Consider the following 18463-nt stretch of genomic DNA (forward strand, 5'->3'; position numbering starts at 1 on the left):
TTCTACCTTCAATATATTTAGACACAAAGATCCTGACTTAATTCTGTTCTCTCCTGTTCCTCTTTTCCCCTTTGGACCCAACAACAACCAAAAAAGCAGGGGTGGTAGAAATGGATCTTTCAGAAGCACAGTTCATGGTTCATCCAGAAACTCTATGATGGCCAGGTAGTGGTATCAATATCCACATTATTCAATAACTTTAATTATTCCTTTTCTCCCCATCAGTGTATTAGCCCATTTATCCCAAAGCTAGTCCCTTTATCAATACTACATGTTGAATTAAAATACTGTGAATTTAAATTATTGCATTAAGTGATCTTTTCCTTAAAATAACAGAAAATACTTAATTAGAACATAAATGTTTAAAGTGATGTAGTATTTATTTTTAATAATATTTTAATTTTAATAAATGACATATACAAAGTATATAACATAATGAATAGTTCAGAACTTACTACCCAACTCATGACTTACATAAAGTATTACCAATAACTGCATCTACCTCCATGCTTCCCCCAAAGTAACTACTCTCCTGAATTATGCATTAATCATTCCTTTACTTTTTTTAATATGTGTACAAATGTGTAAATTACATGTTTATATTTGCTTTGACTTTTATAAAAAATGGTTTCATTCTCTGTGTTGTGTTCTTCTGTTTCTAAGAGACATCCATGTTTTTGTGTGAGCCTACAGCTCATTGATTTTATGGGTATACATTCCATTCCAATACCATATTTATTTATTCACTCTTTTACTGATGGACAATTGGGTTGTAAAAGATGTTCTTTCTGTTATCTCAACAATTATGAACTCCCATGAGAGGTGAGGAGGAGAAGGCTGTATTTAGGTTCAATTCCTCCACATACTCATTGTATAATTGTATAATTTAAATGTGTATTTATTTTATGTAAATTATATCTTAATAACACTGCTTTATTTATTTTTTTAAGATTTTATTATTAATTCATGAGAGACAGAGAGAGGCAGAGACATAGGCAGAGGGAGGAGGCTCTATGCGGGGAGCCTGATATGGGACTCGATCCCAGGACTCCAGGATCACACCCTGAGCTGAAGGCAGATGCTCAACTGCAGAGCCATCCAGGCGTCCCAATAACACTGCTTTAAAATAGAGATTTCAGTTTCAGTATTTTAAAACTATGTGACTTTAAGCAAATGATATAATTTCTCTAAAATACAGTTTCTTCATCTGTGATATGTGAACAATCCAAGCTATCTCTCATGGTTGCAATAAGTACTAAATAGATTTACACATAGCATTAAGCCTAGTCTCTGGCTCCTAAACTTTTCTGCATGCTGGTGCTTGATTCCATACTGGGACATAACAGAAATATATAAATATCAACAAGACATGGATGTTATGTTCCCATTTAGAGGGGATGGCAGATATGAATAGAGCCCTATTCCAGTGTAATGGGATGTTTACAACATGGGGCAGGCTACTAGAGACGCTCACTGGTTTGAATGCATAAAGGCCTGGAAAAATGACAATTCTCAATCTTCTCATTCTTGCTTGCAAGATACAAAGTAACAAGATATCCCAAATTGCAGAGCACTGGAATTAGCATAGATCCTCTCTGTGTTCCCACCATGCCCTGAAGTTACTCACACAGAGAGATCCAGTACAAATGACTACATCTTGAGGCATCATAAGTGTTTTCTAGACCATAAACCACCCTAGGTCAGGCACTATGTCTGTATACAGAGACCAAGTAGCACCTAAATGGTTTTTGAAAAAAAAAAAAAAAAAAATGTCATGAATGAAGGAATACCAGACAAGTCAATGGTGGAATGAAAAATGACAACAGCAGGCATAATGAGAAGGAATTTGGTTAACTTAGTAATCTTGCCCCTTTGTTCCACCAACATGGCGCAAGAAAAAAAGAAAACAGAGTATAAAGTGAGAGGCCTCACATTCATGTCCACCCTGACGCACTCTAGCCATGTGCTCTTGGGAAAGTAATCTCATTAATTCTAAGTCTCGGATTCCAGATCATTAAAATGATAATAATGAATATGAAAACATTTCTTTCATAGTAGTTCCTGTGGAAAAGGAGATATAACTTGTGAAAAAGTTTGGAAAATGTTCTAAACTGTTCTACCATTATTGCAAAGTTAGTAGTAGTAGGGCTCCTGGTAGTTCTACTTAAAAATAACCTACTAAGACACAATGACCAGAAGTTTTGTAGTAGTTGCTAATAACTCTCAAATTCATTGCTTTAGACCAGAAATTCTATGTGGGTGGAATAAGAGACAGGATAGAGGGAGTGGCCAAATTTCATTGTTCATAGAGTTATTTTCTTTACAGCTAGTGTGAAAAACCAAGCAGTTTAATAATACTTTACTAACCATTACTTGAGCATATTCTGTGTGCCAGGCACCATGCAAAGAATTTCATAAACAGTAATTAATTTCAACCTCACCACATCCCTCTCCGAGGTAGGTAAGTTAGCCATATAATTTATTATCAAAACCAGAACTCCTTTGAAAGTGAAAGGGGGTGCTATGGATAATTACACAGGATAGCAGCTGTAAACCAGGGCTGTCCTGAGCAAACTAGAACATGGGGCTTATAACTCATTATGGTTTGGAAACTGAAGCTCACAGAAGAGAAGCAATTTACCCAAAGCCACTCAGCTTCAACAGGTGGAAAAGCTGCCCCAAATCGGTGTTCTCAAGCATCATGTTATATAAGCCTGTGACATGTGCAGTTACAGAGCAAGGCTACTGTCTGTCTTCTTCAAAGTCCTCCTTTGATTTAAATATCCCCCATCACTGAGGACTAAAACAGAACCTGAAATGCCAGTTCAAAGAATAACAGGAAAGACAATTTGGGGTTCTATCAATACCATTAAAGCCAACCTTCTATTGCCATAATCCCAGTCTAACTTACGTGTTTGGGGGTTAATTTTACATAAGAGATTGAGTAACTCATGACTGACATCCTTTCTCTTGAGACAATGGGGCCTCTATGAATGTTTCCCTGATTCAGTGAACATATCATCAAATATAACCTCCAACAATGGCAGTTGAAGAAATGCCCTATCAACTCACAGGAAATGTTTTGGCATCTATAACTGAACTTCCTTTAAATACCTGAAAAACCTGTTTGGTAGTACCTGGTATGCATTGAAAACTGAAAGAACAAAGTCCCAAGACTGGAATAGTACTAAAGCAATGACTTACCCTCTGATTTCACAGTTGAAAAAAAAAAAAAGTATTTTGTAAGATTTCTAAATCCCTTTGCAGACAGCATTTTTCATGCAGCAGATTTATATATAATATGTATCGTTGGAAATATATATATATATATATATATATATATATATATATTTTTTTTTTTTATTTGTGATAGTCACAGAGAGAGAGAGAATGAGGCAGAGGGAGAAGCAGGCTCCATGCACCGGGAGCCCGACGTGGGATTCGATCCCGGGTCTCCAGGATCGCGCCCTGGGCCAAAGGCAGGCGCCAAACCGCTGCGCCACCCAGGGATCCCTCGTTGGAAATATTTTAATTAATTTTCTTGCTACACTTTGAAAAGATACATGTGGGTATTATTGGCAAAACATAATTCCTTATCCCATAAGCAGGAGTCCTATTTGGTAAATGTTTTGCATTAGGATAACTATTCTAGAATAATTCTCTAGAATAAACATCTAGAACAGATGTCCCGTAGGTTCTCTGTTCTAATTTAAGTTTTTAGACTTTACCTTATTAGCAATTCTCATTTTAGGAGAGTGCTTCTATCCTAGCCACATAATAGATGCTTCATATCGTTGAATGCAAATTAGATGCTTTTCATTCTATATTACTTCTTTTGCTGTCAGAGCATTTGTAGCCTAAGCACTTGTTGTTGTTGTTGTTTAAGATTTTATTTATTTATTCATGAGAGACACACAGAGGGAGGTAGAGACATAGGCAGAATGAGAAGCAGGCTCCCTGCAGGGAGCCTGATGTGGGACTCGATCCCAGGACCCCAGGATCATGACCTGAGTCAAAGATAGACAATCAACCACTGAGCCACCCAATCGTCCCCTAAGCACTTAAATTCTATGAGTCCACTGTTCTCCTCATCATACCCCAACCCCCCACTGTTTACTAAGGAAATACAAAGTAAAGTGTTTCGGGACACCTGGGTGGCTCAGCAGTTGAGCATCTGCCTTTGGCTTAGGTCGTGATCCCGGGGTTCTGGGATTGAGTCTTGCATCGGGCTCCCTTCAAGGAGCCTGCCTCTCCCTGTCTCTGTCTCTCTGCCTCTCTCTCACGAATAAATAAATAAAATCTTAAAAAAATAAACAAAGTAAAGTGTTTCCCTAGAATTTTTCCTCAAATTTGACCTCTACATGTTCTGTGTCTAAAATAACCCAAACTGTTAGAGTAACTTTTAAAAACATAAACTGCATTTAAGGGGTCTTGTCTTAACATGGAGGCCATAAAATGCTGGCTCGGAGCCCCTTTAATAGTTACTGGACACCCACCTAATTTCAAATGCCAACCTGGTCATATACTGAATCCAATAAAGATTTATGTCTACTTTTGGACTTTATATTCTGTTTAACATTCTGTCCCACTGGTCTGCATTCAGGTTCCACACTGAATAATTCCTGACTCTTTTTAATACCTGGTGAAGACAGTTCTCCTGCCTCATTGCTCCTCTATGTTACAGCTTTCCCAGCTATGACCCTTAGATTCAGCCTCTCTGGTTCTCTCCTCCTCTTCCCATCACTGAAATTAACTCTAAACCAAACAAAAACAAACCACTTGACTTCTTATGAAACTGAGTCCTCTAATCTAAGAGCATAAGTCTTTTCATTAGTTAAAATCTTGTGTTCTACAGTATTTTAAATTTTTTCACATAGATCTTGTACTAATTTATCTTAAATCTTTTCACATAGATCTTGTACTTACTAATTTATCTCTACTTCGTCTGCTAGCATAACTTGAGATTTTTTCCTACTATACCTTGTAACTTGCTTTTGTAGATATGAAAATTATTGATATCCATATATCAATTTCATATCTTATTGTCTCCAAATTCTGTTTACTTATTTATGTATTTATTTATAAACTCATTTTATTTTATTTATTTATTTATTTATTTATTTATTTATTTATTTATCTGAGACAGAAGAGAGAGGCAGAGACATAGGCAGAGGGAGAAGCAGGCTCCATGCACGAAGTCCGATGTGGGACTCGAGCCCAGGACTCTGGGATCATGACCTGAGCCGAAGGCAGACACTGAACTGCTGAGCCACCCAGGCGTCCATCCCACCAAATCCTACTGTTGACAGCAGTCCCCAAGTATCTCCAACTTACCATGTACAAAGAATGACGATATCATCTCAGTCTTCCCTAATTTTGAAACTTATTCTAAAGCTTTTCTAATTGTTCTGCTTAGTTTTCCCATACAATGCCATAATAGTGATAGTGAATGTTCTGTCTTATGCCTCATTCTAACAAGAATGGCTCATTAAAAATCATGCTGGATTTGGGGATAAGATATTTGTTCCTATATTATAGTTTTTTAAAATCAAGAATGGCTGTTAAATTGTATCAAATACCTTATTAATATCTATGGTTTTGACCTGACTTTTCTCTTCAAATCTATTAATATGATTAACATGTGATTGGATTAACTGACACAGAATATCCTTGCATTATTATTGGGATAGATCCAGGTTGATTTTTTAGTATTTGATTGTATTAAGTTGTTATATTTCATAACATTCTACTTATGACTTCTAATGATAATATTCATGAGTGAGACTGGCCAGTTGATTTTCTGCTTTGTGTAGTCTTTGTCAGGTTTGGCCTCAGGGCTAAGCTAATTCATTTAAATAAACAAACAAACAAACAAACAATCATACCATATCTTTCTTTTTCTTTGCTTTGGGAAAGCTTCAATTTTTTTTTTTAAATGAGCTTCATAGCTTCATTTTTCCACCCAGCTTTATCAAGATATAATCAACACATAACATTGTGTAAGCTTAAGGTATATATGTGATAATTTGTTATATGTATAGACTACAAAATGATTGTCACAATACAATTAGTAAACCCATCTATTACCTAACACAGTCAATCTGTGTGTGAATTTTTGATAAAATTTCTCTTTTTTTAATATTTTATTTATTTATTCGTGAGAGACACAGAGAGAGAGAGAGAGAGGTGCAGAGACACAGGCAGTGGGAGAAGCAGGCTCCACACAGGGAGCCCAACGTGGGACTCAATCCCAGGTCTCCAGGATCACACCCTGGGCCAAAGGCAGATGCTCAACTGCTGAGCCACGCGAGCTACCCCCAAATTTCTCTATTTTTAAAAATAGAAATCAATCTGTTAAAATACTCATCTCTAGAAGTTCTAGAGTTAGATTTGATACATTGCATAAATTAGAAAATCAGTTTCAATATTATCTATACATCTTCCAACTAACAAAAGATGGCACATATAACTTTTGTTACAAATATATAATCATAAAATCATCTGCTTAAAAATAATAATCATAAAGTCCTCTGCCTAATCATAAAGTCCTCTGCCTAAAAAATATGTTAGTGACTTCCTATTAACTATGTAATAAAAGCTAATTCCCTCACTTAGCAGGCCCCCTGTGATCCCACCTCAGTCTCCCCCGACCACTACTCCTGTTAACACTCTTGGTGAACTCAGTATCTACAGAGCTGATCCATCTCTCACTTGCCCCAGTCCTTCACAACCTCACTTCCAACATGCCCCTACCACCCACTCTCAGAAACATGCCCTGGACTTAATCATTACACAATGTCAGATGTGAGGTCTTAGTAGTGGTTCAATTATTGATAATACCATAGAATTTACTGAAGGTGTGAAAATAAAAGAATCAAGAATGTTCCCAACATTTTGACTTAAGCATCTAGTAGAATGGAGTTATGGTTTACTGAAGTGGAGGAAACTATGGGAGGAAGAGCAGGTAGGAATGGGAGAATCACATACCTGGGTTTGGATAAGTTTGAATGGATAGTGAGCAGATAAATGCATGAGTCTGTATTTAACTAGGAACCGAAATTTAGGAAACTTCAGTGCATGGGACTTATGGCCATGGGCTCAGTGAAATCACTCAAGGAGTGAGCCTGTTTCAGAGGAGCAGAATTATACCAAGGTTTAGATACATGGAAGAAGAGCATCCAACAAATGACTGAGAAGCAATGGCTATGAGCGACGAGGAAAACCAGGAGTGTGTGGTCTCATGAAAGCCAAGGACAGAAAGTATTTTAAGAAGAAAAGAATAGTAAACTATGTCAAATGCTGCTGAGAGGTTGAATCAGAGGAGGGCTGAGAACTAACTTAGATTTGGCAAGGTAGATGTGATGAAGAGACTTCACAAGAGTAATTTCAGTAGTGTGCTGGGGATAAAAGTTTATTTGGAGGGGTTCAAAAGAGACTGTGAGAAAAGGCAGTGCTGACAGCAAGTCTAGACAGTTCTTTACAGAAGTCCTATTATAAAGAAGAACTGGAAAACGTGGCAGAATTTGGAGGGGGAGGAAAGGTCAAAGGAGGGTTTCTTCAAGATGAAAGAAAATACAGCATGTTCATATAATGATAGTTATGATGCAGTAAGGAGAGAAAATTGATTAGGCAAAAGAGGGGAGGGATAAATTGCAGGTGTCCTTGAGAAGTTGGCCTTAATTATTCCATTGAAAAAATACTGAGTCCTCACTACATGTCAAGCTCAAATCTAGGCACTTGGGATACAATAGGGCAGAAAAGAAGCAAGGACTACTCACCCATTGCAATGGCAGGGAAGGGTGAGTAGGTGGAGAAACAGATGCAAGCAGTTCAACAGGTTTGGTTGTAAAAGGATATACCTTTGGATTGCTCCCTCCACTCCCAACTTCACAGTGCAGTATATATCAAAGACAGTATCCAAAAGTAAAGCAGAAAACATGGTGTTTGGAGATTTGAGAAGAAGGCGTGAAATATAATTTGGTAGAGTGGAAGAGTGAATCGATGAGCTAATATAGTAGGATTGCTGGCACTTTAGGTTTGAGATCAAGCATTTATAGTACAACTAGCTAATATAACCTGTTTTTTTTCCCTAGCCTTGTTTAACTAGCCAGGCTTTAGTGCAAAGCAGGGGTAGAGTTGCATTAAACTATGGGTGTGATTTCTTTAGGAAACTGGCAGAAAGAGAGGGACCAGTAGAGTTGAAAGAGTTTGTAAAGAAGTGAATATAACTGTGAGTCATGTAATCTAAGCTGGGGAAGGATGACTGATGACATGAAGAAGGTAGGGTCAGTGGAAGAGAATTTCTCATCAGGGTCAAATAATTTTTGAAATGGGATTCTAAAAAGAAAGGGAAGGAGAGAGGGAAGAAAGGAGGGAGGAGGGGATTCTAGAAGGATCAAGCTGGAAAGACAGCAAATGAAATTATCCCTGACTATTCTTTTTCTTATAGCTTCAGTAAATTCTGTAGGATACACTTTTAAAATAAACCTAGAATCTCTACCACTGTCAACCTGGTCCCAGCCTGCATCATCTATATCTTTGCCAGGATTACTGCAATGGCCTACTGACTTGTCACTCTACTCCATCTTCAGCTCTCCATGGTCTTGTCTCCATATAGTACCCGTGTTGCATTAAATAGGAAACAACATCATGCTACTTTCTACCTCAATTCCTCCAGGACTTCCACATCTCACCCAGAAACAACAAATCCAAAGTCCTTACCATGCCTGATCCAGCTGCTCTGAGGGTGTCTGGCTTCCCCCCATCCACAGGACAGTCATATTACTGTCTCCCAGCCTTGACACTTACTATCTCTTCTTCCCAAAGACAGTCACATGTGGTGTTCCTACACTTCATTCTGAGGTCTGCTCTAATGACACCCTCAAGAGATCCCTTCTTGAATAGTCAATCTAAATATAGCAGCCCTGTCAAAGATTCTCCTTACCACTATTTTATTTTTCTTCATAACATGTATCATCACCTTGTGTTATATTTATGTATACATAAAAACAGTTGTGGGGATCCCTGGGTGGCGCAGCGGTTTGGCGCCTGCCTTTGGCCCAGGGCGCGATCCTGGAGACCCGGGATCGAATCCCACATCGGGCTCCCGGTGCATGGAGCCTGCTTCTCCCTCTGCCTGTGTCTCTGCCTCTCTCTCTCTCACTGTGTGCCTATCATAAATAAATAAAAAAAAAGTTTAAAAAAAAAAAAAAAAAACAGTTGTGTTTCCTCTAATGACAGGGACTTTGTCTTTTTAACTTGATGGGTCTGCAGAACCTACAATGATGCCTAGTCTGTTGGAGATGCAGCATAAATATTCACTGAGTCAATGAATGAATGAGCAACCGATTCAAAAAGATCTCAGAGAGTAATCTTATTCCACTCCCCACTTTCTAGATAGGGAAATTAATGCCTGGAAGGCTCAAGTGATATAGCCAAAGAAACCCTACAAGTGGCAGAGCTAAGACCTGAAATTTGTCTTCTAACTCCCTCTCTTAATGAATGCCACCCTCTCTTAATTTCTTGTCTTAAGTTCTCCTTTTTTCACCACTGAAACAGCCATTCTTTTGATCTAGGTCCTTGGTAAAAACATTTTTTTATTCTGGTTAGTTCTCCCTACCAGACAGCTGTAACTTCCTTGAGGCAAGAACAGGTTCCTTGTTAACCGTTGCATTTTGCAATATCTAGTATATATTCTTAAGAAACATTTGTTGCACTATTTAATGCAATGTTCTCCAAGATTTCTGCCTGGCTCATTCTTTTAATACCAATCACCTAAAAAGAAAAAAAAAAAAAATACCAATCACCTCTTTGCTCAGGAACGCTTGCCCTTTTAATTTAAAATGGCAACCTCCCCTCTGTCTTATTTTGCTTTATTTTACTCCAGAGTATATATCACTTTCTAATACAGTATTAATGCTTATTTACTCTTGGTGTCTCACTACCAAATCAACTGCTATCAAGGGCAAGGATTTCTTCTGTTTGCTTTATTGTTACATCTCTAGAACCTAAAATAGTCCCTGGCACATAGGACATCCTTAGTAGTAAATACTTAACTTGAAAATGAATTATTAATTCTGTGCTTTAGGAACACATGGAGGAAGGATAAAGGAATACATCCATATGACTACCAATGACAGCCACACAGCATGGAGAAACATCAAGTGCATCATCATGATACAGTGGGCAATGAGGGGAGGGTCACAAAGATTTTTTTTCAATATTTTATGTATTTATTTATGATAGACAGAGAGAGAGAGGCAGAGACACAGGCAGAGGGAAAAGCAGGCTCCCTGATGCAGGACTTGATCCCAGAACCCCAGGATCACGCCCTGAACCAAAGTCGGATGCTCAACCACTGCGTCACCCAGGCATCCCAAAGATTTTTAATAAAGACTCCTGATTCAGGGTATTTACTTATTAATCATTGTTCTGGAAATAATTATGGAATGAATGAGCCAGCTGAGTAGCCCATCATGCACTAAGCGCTGTGTGGGGCACACACGTATGAAACCTTCTCCTTGACTGGAAGATACTTTAGCACTAGTTAGGGTGAAGGACCCATAGGAAGTGGTAGAAAAAGCACAACAACCGACAATGGTTAATTTCCACACCAATTTCAGGACTTTTGTCACTGAAAGCAGTACTAGGTCTTACTGACTTATACAGAGTTAATTAAAAAACAAACAAAAGCATATGATCTGGTAGGGAACACTGTAATTAATCCAATAGCTATGAGTAAACAAAAAGATGAAGAATGTACTCCAAGACCATCAAATTGCATGTGGAACAGTAAGATGGCAAGTGGGTTTTTCTGATGCTCCAGGGAACCAAGAAATTGCAGAAGTTAATGCAACACTGAATGATGTTGCCTGAGAAAAAGATGGGAGGTCAGGAGGAAAGGAAGAAAGTTTGTTGTTAATATGACAGAATAATTTGTTAGTTGATGTTTAATTAATAAGCATTCATAATTAATACATTATATAATTTGGTATTTATTCTGAAAAAACCTTGGTTCTATATATTTAAGGAAAGTTTCCTTAAATATCACTAACACAGGGGATCCCCGGGTGGCTTGGTGGTTTGGCACCTGCCTTTGGCTTAGGGCATGATCCTGGAGTCATGGGATCAAGTCCCACATCAAGCTCCCTGCATGGAGCCTGCTTCTCCTCTGTGTCTCTGCCTCTCTTTCTCTCTCTGTGTGTCTCATGAATAAATAAATAAAATCTTAAAAAAAAAAAAATCACTAACAGTATATTCTAAGGATTTCGAAAATACTTTTAACCAAGGATATACAGTAGTAAAGGAAGGTAAAATTTGAAAGCAACTATGTGCTTTTATGAGGGTCCAAATATAGGCAGGCCATGAATCCAGATACTGTGATTGAGCCTGTAACCTAGAGGGTGTTTTCAGGGAGCCCAGGAAACAGTACAGCCTCTGAACACACACTCCAGGGAAGGCTCCTCCCCTACTGCTCTTATGTCTCCATTTTACAAAAGCATTTGGCCCCAAGAGGAGATTTCTCTGGTTTCTGCTCTAGTGGATCCAGGTGGTACCAAGTCATACTATGGTATTTCTTAGGTTTCATAGGATATGTCATATGTCATGTCCTATCATATAAAGGAGGACATTTAGGTATATATTCTTTTCCATATTATCATTATCTCCTGACTCATTTTCAGCATGACAGAAGCCTTGTCTTAGGGATAATGATTTTTTACTTTTGCCACACATTTGGGAAAGGGCTGCTTAGAGGGATCCATTGCAATGCACATAGGAATAGAAACTAGTCCACTGAGACAAAACTTCTCTCAGATTTATAGTACAACTAGCCCATTTACCTTTTTAAAGCATCATGGTAAATAAACAGCTATGTGACAATTTAGAAACTACAATTTCACTTTCCAGAGTGAACACTTTGGATGTTGTCTTGGTAATGTCAATTTGCCACCAGGGGATTCTATGTTCCTGGATACCCACAACTTACACAATCACGCTGCACCCAAACCACCTCTGTCTCACTGAGTCCCATTAGAGACTCAATTTTCTTCCTCTCAGCATTAGTAAAAGGTTGAAGTGTATTTGGATTAAAAAAGACAAATCACATGGGTCGGGAGTTTGGGGAGATGCTCATTAAAAAGGGTACAAGCCTTTAGTTATAAGATGAATAAGCTCTGAGAAGTTAATGCACACCATGGTGACTACTTAAAATCTGCCAAGAGAGTAAAATTTAAGCATTTTCACCACATGCAAAAGAAAGGTAACTATATGAGGTATTAATCCTATATGTGTGTCATATCATCACACTTTAAATATATACAATTTTATTTGTCAATTATAATTTCAATAACGCTGAAAAACTTTTTTTTTTGGTATGAAAAACTTTTAAAAATAAGAACAGAACAAAATCCTCACTATATAATTCATCTTCAAATTTCTCTTTTTTTTGCTTCTGTCAATGAGAGAAAAATAAAATTAAAAACCAGATCAATTTGGAAGTAGCTATTTTTCCCATTACAGTAACGGAAAACTTTTTGTGCATTTTGAGTTTCAAAGAATTAAGCTAATACGTGAAGATATTTTTAAAGAAATAGGAAAAAAAATTCTCAAAACAAAAACAAAAACAAAACCGAGCACCCCATCTTCATCAGAAGACTAAAATATTATGGTAACAATTTTCTGTTTTTGATCAACTATCTACCCTTTTTTTCTGATGTTACTTATTTGAGGAAGGACAATAAATTTTGAATAATGTTCCCTAAACAATAACACATTTATGTATTGACCTAATTCCAATGAAATTTCTTAGATTAATTAAAAATGGTTTCTAAACCAAAACATGCCCATCAAATTTTAAGTCCACAGTACAAAATAAAATGAAAAAAAAATTTAAGTCAAAATCTTCCTACATTTTTAGTCTTTCATGGGCATCTATTACTGAGAAAGTTATGTTTGTACATATCACAAGAGATGGCACAGGCAGACCGGGTGGCTCAGCAGTTTAGCGCCGCCTTCAGCCCAGGGCCTGATCCAGGAAACCCAGGATCGAGTCCCACATCAGGCTCCCTGCATGGAGCCTGCTTCTCCCTCTGCCTGTGTCTCTGCCTCTCTCTCTCTCTCTTTCTCTCTCTCTCTGTGTCTCTCATGAATAAATAAATAATAAAATCTTTAAAAACAAAACAAAACAAGAGATGGCACTAGAAAGTACCACGCATAGGAAATCACATCTCTATAGTGAATTGACCAGCACTATAATATATTGAAGTGCTGCCTCTGTTCAATCTTTATGAAAAACACTGACCACTTGTGAAACAGTGGCATTGGCTTGTAACACTTAGAGCTCCTCTTTGGAATTTGACTGGGTTCTTGATCAGATGAAAAAAACAAAACAAAACAAAACAAAGACTTTTATTTTTCTTCTCCAAAAGAGAATATTCAAAATGCACAAATAACCTGATTGTGACCCTTTAATGAATTCGTTGAATCCTGACCTTACCTTTTTATTTTTTTATTTTTTTATTTTAAAGATTTTATTTATTTATTCATGAAAGACAGAGAGAGAGAGAGTCAGAGACACTGGCAGAGGGAGAAGCAGGCTCCATGCAGGGAGCCTGACGTGGGACTCGATCCCTGGTCTCCAGGATCACACCCCGAGCCAGAGGCAGCACTAAACCTCTGAGCCATCTGGGCTGCCCCAACATTTACCTTTTTAAAGAAATTTTTGACTTGCAGAAAAGTTGCAATAATAGCACTGAGAATTCCTTGTGAACCCTTTACCTAGTAAAGTAACATTGACATGCTACATAATCATGGTACCTTTGTCAAGATTGAGAAATTAATTTGAGATAACATTATTAACTGAAACCAGATTTTATTGTGATTTCACCAGTTCTTCAACTTATGTCCATTTTCTGTTCTGGGACCCAATCCAGGATCCCATGTTGAATCGGGAAGGTTTACCTTTTGATCTGTTTCTTCATCCTCATCTTGATAATCATCACAGAGTGGGCTGGCATTGGCTGCAAAGGTGGGCCCCTGGGAGTAGTACTGAGAACTTCGGTAGCCATCTCGTCTTAGTTTATCGCATTCTATAGAAGGTACAGGCCAGGGAGGGAGAAAGGACATTAAAACTCAGAATTTTTTTACTATTTATTTTCCTTTTCTAGTAATATTTTCCTAGGCATAAGATTTCAAAATAACAATGCTATTAATAATGAAAATGATGATAAAAGCAACTACGAGGGGTGCCTATGTGGCTCAGTCATTTAGGCGTCCAACTCCTGATTTTGGTTCAGGTATAATCTCAGGGTTGTGAAATCAAGCCCCACATTGGGCTTCACACTCAGCACAAGGTCTGCTTGAGATTCTCTCTTCCTCTTCCTCAGCTCCTCACCTTCTTTATGTGTGTGAGCTCTCTAACATAAATAAACAAAATCTTAAAAAAGAAAAAAACAACTAAGAATTAGTAAAGCACTGATTATACATTATATATACCCTGTTCATATGTTTTAATGGGATTTCGTTTAGACTTCACAATAACACTCTCAGTCAGGTTTAAGATAATTAAATTATTTGTTCACTAATGTTATGCAGATAAGCAATGGACTCAGGATTTAAACCCAGGGTCTTAATTATTATAATTTCTGATACACAGTAATTGATTATGTAACTCCTCATCAAAAAATACAAGCAATTCTCATGCTATGCTTCTTTCCTAGACTTATCTGTTAGTAATGACATAAGAAGTCCTGGATAACAATGCCCTCATTTTATTTTTAGTTCTCAGCTTAGCTTTGGTATCAAATAGGCTATAATCATTGAGTGGAATTTAATATGAAACCAGGTGGCAGTCTGAGATGTTTCCCAGTCTACAGAGAAATGCCTGGCACCAGCAGGTGGAAGGTAACTGGGAGCATGGTATTCTGCTTTGCAGCAGGGCTGGGGCCACTGGCTGCCTAGACTAGAGATTCTCTTCAAGGAGGAACCATCATGCTAATTACTCAGATCAATAGGGGTAAGTACAGCAAGAAAAGTATTAATGGCTTTTTAAAGCCCCAGGAGATCTTCCTATTATCCAGACAACATCTTAGAGGAGCATTTGCCTTGCAAAAGGATTCACTCACCACAGGGTATCTTTAAATATCCAGCTTGCTAAAGAAATATGAAATGTGTTTGGTTTTGGAAGAGATTCCTCTTTACACAGCTTGACAAAGCCACGCACCTAATGGCACAGAACTAAAGTAGGGCATCTTCAGAGTTCCTTTGTAACACTAGGATCTATGATTCTCCCTCAGAGAGGGGATGAACAGTGGCCTTAGAGAAAGGATAAAAATTCTCAAACCAGGGGAAAAAAATCCTTACTCTCCTTTGCTACCTCACAGTGGGAATGAATAGAGAGTTTCTATCCAGAAGTGCAAATCAGAATTTTAAAAACCACAGGAAATAGTCACGAGAACCTTTCAGAATGCCAAACTAACTTCAAAAGTGCATCATGGAGGGGCACCTGGGTGGTTCAGTGGTCGACCATCTGCCTTTGGCGCAGGTAGTGATCTCAGGGTCCTGGGATTGAGTCCCCATCAGGCTCCCTGTGGGAAGCCTATTATTCCCTCTGCCTGTGTCTCTGTCTCTCTCTCTTGTGTGTGTCTCTAATGAATAAATAAATAAAATCTTTAAATAAATAAATTAGTAAAAGTATATCATGTAATCACAAGATAGCTAAATACTACTACTTCAGTTACTTAGGGGCTAATTTGTGGGCTTGTCTGGCAACCATTCTTAATATTGAATAATATGGAAGGTTTTTTTTTTTTTTTTTAATTCTGAAACTTCCAGAACACGGCTTATTTTTTAATGAGGATTTACTCATATTTTTAAAAAAGATTTTATTTATTCATGAGACACACACACACACACACACACACACACAGAGGCAGAGACATAGGCAGAGGGAGAAGCAGGCTCCATGCCCAATGTGGGACTCGATCCCGGGACTCCAGGATCATGCGCTGAGACAAAGGCAGACGTTTAACTGCTGAGCCACCCAGGCATCCCAAGGATTTACTCATATTAATCTAACACTTTCCAGTGAGAAATATTTCCCCATTTCTCCAATATTAATAATTTCTCTAAAAATTTAAATAAAACATCAAAATTTTATTTGCCTTATGCAGAGAGAATACTACATAAAGCATGATTAGTAGTTTTCACTGTCCTCTGAAAAGTTTCGGGATTCTCTAAGTATTTGATTTGATTTTCTTTAATTACCTTAAAGTTAGGATAAAAAAATACTCATTAGTTTTACATTTCATTAACTTGTGCTGCAAATTAACTTTTTTGTGGTCTTATAAACTGTAGACTCCTAGGGATTCAAGGTGAACCCTGTATAACAAACCAACAAAAACTGTTACTACTTTAAAAGGAACATACCTTAACATAATCTAGGCCATATATTAAAAACCCACAGCTAACATCATACTCAATGGCAAAAAACTGAGAGCTTTTCCTCTAAGACCAGTAACAAGAATGTCCACTTTTATTCAACATAATACTGGAAGTCTTTGCCACAGCAATCAGACAAGAAAAAGAAATTTAAAAAGCATCCAAAGTGGTAAGGAAGAAGTAAAACTTTCCCTGTTTGCAGATGACATGGTATTGTATATAGAAAGCCCAAATACTAAAACAAAAAACTATTAGAACTGATAAATGCCACTGGAAAAAAGATAGTCTCTTCAAAAAAGGTGTTGGGAAAATTGGACAGCCATGTGCAGAAGAATGAAACTGGACCATTCTCTTACACCATACACAAAGATAAATTAAAAATGGTTGAAAGATCTAAATGTGAGATAAGAATCCACATTCTTAGGAGACACAGGCAACAACCTTTTTGAACTTGGCCACAGCAACTTCTTACAAGACACATCTATGAAGGCAAGAGAAACAAAAGCAAAAATGAACCATTGGGATTTCATCAAGATAAAAAGCTTCTGCATAGCAAAAGAAACAGTCAACAAAACTAAAAGACAACCTACATAATGGGAGAAGATATTTGCAAATGACATATCAGATAAAGAGCTAGTATCCAAGATCTATAAAGAACTTATCAAACTTAACACTCAAGAAACAAACAATCCAGTCAAGCAATGGGCAGAATAAATGAACAGACATTTCTCCAAAGAAGTCATAGATATGGCTAATAAGCACATGAAAAAATGCTCCATATGACTTGCCATCAGGGAAATACAAATCAAAACCACAAACAGATACCACTTTATACCAGTGAAAATGGCTAAAATTAACAAGACAGAAAACAACAAATGTTGGTGAAGATGTGGAGAAAGGGAAACCTTCTTGCACTGTTAGGGGAATGCAAGTTGGTACAGCTGCTCTGGAAAATAGTGTGGAGGTTCCTCAAGAAGTTAAAAAATAGAGGTACCGGGCCCGCTCTCCGTCGGCGTCCGGCTGCGCGGTCGGCCCTGCACCATGGGGAAGCGGGACAATCGGGTGGCCTATATAAACCCAATAGCAATGGCCAGATCAAGGGGTCCAATCCAGTCTTCAGGGCCAACGATCCAAGATTATCTAAACCGACCAAGGCCTACCTGGGAAGAAGTGAAAGAACAACTAGAAAAGAAGAAGAAAGGCTCCAAGGCATTGGCTGAATTTGAAGAAAAAATGAATGAGAACTGGAAGAAAGAACTAGAAAAACACAGGGAGAAATTATTAAGTGGAAGTGAGAGCTCATCCAAAAAAAGACAGAGAAAGAAAAAAGAAAAGAAGAAATCTGGTAGGTATTCATCTTCTTCATCAAGCTCTGATTCTTCCAGCAGTTCTTCGGATTCTGACGATGAGGATAAAAAACAAGGGAAAAGGAAAAAGAAAAAGAAGAACCGTTCACATAAGTCTTCTGAAAGCTCCATGTCAGAAACTGAATCGGACAGTAAGGATAGTTTAAAAAAGAAAAAGAAGTCAAAGGATGCAAATGAGAAAGAAAAGGACATTAAAGGACTCAGCAAAAAAAGAAAGATGTATCCTGAAGATAAACCATTATCATCTGAGTCCTTATCAGAATCAGATTATATTGAGGAGGTACGAGCAAAAAAGAAGAAAAGCAGTGAAGAACGAGAAAAAGAAAAAACAAAAAAGAAAAAGAAGCATAAGAAACACAGTAAGAAGAAGAAAAAGAAGGCTGCTAGTTCAAGTCCTGACTCACCGTAACATTAAGAAAAATCAGGATTCCCTTATAAAGAAAGTGCAATGTCTAAGGAAATTTCAACTGTGAAAATTATGACATAATTACTAAAATGCATGAATTTTCTTGTTTTTAGAATTATTCCTGGACTATTCAGGAGCCACTCGGGTGCCGCTGTGTGAAAGGGCCATAATTGTTGCCTGCTGCTTGAACATCTATTTTTTTCTCTTCCAGTGCTTAACAACTCGGGGAGATAATACATTGCAGTTGTGCTAG

General features: G+C 37.6%; 1 protein-coding gene and 1 pseudogene across 6 annotated transcripts in view; one reads left to right on the forward strand and one right to left on the reverse strand.

The window, feature by feature from the left end:
- The window catches only part of NHSL1 (NHS like 1), a 151169-nt gene that overhangs the window by 26158 nt on the left and 106548 nt on the right, over positions 1-18463 (reverse strand). For all 6 annotated transcript variants that reach the window (XM_077894510.1, XM_077894477.1, XM_077894494.1 and 3 more), the window contains one exon: positions 13960-14087. In XM_077894510.1, the coding sequence (XP_077750636.1) occupies positions 13960-14087 (128 nt within the window). The remainder of the gene's footprint in view (positions 1-13959; positions 14088-18463) is intronic.
- Positions 17439-18328, forward strand: LOC144312119 (protein FAM133B pseudogene; annotated as a pseudogene).

This window comes from Canis aureus, chromosome 1, assembly GCF_053574225.1.
Source record: "Canis aureus isolate CA01 chromosome 1, VMU_Caureus_v.1.0, whole genome shotgun sequence".
Lineage (NCBI taxonomy): Eukaryota > Metazoa > Chordata > Mammalia > Carnivora > Canidae > Canis > Canis aureus.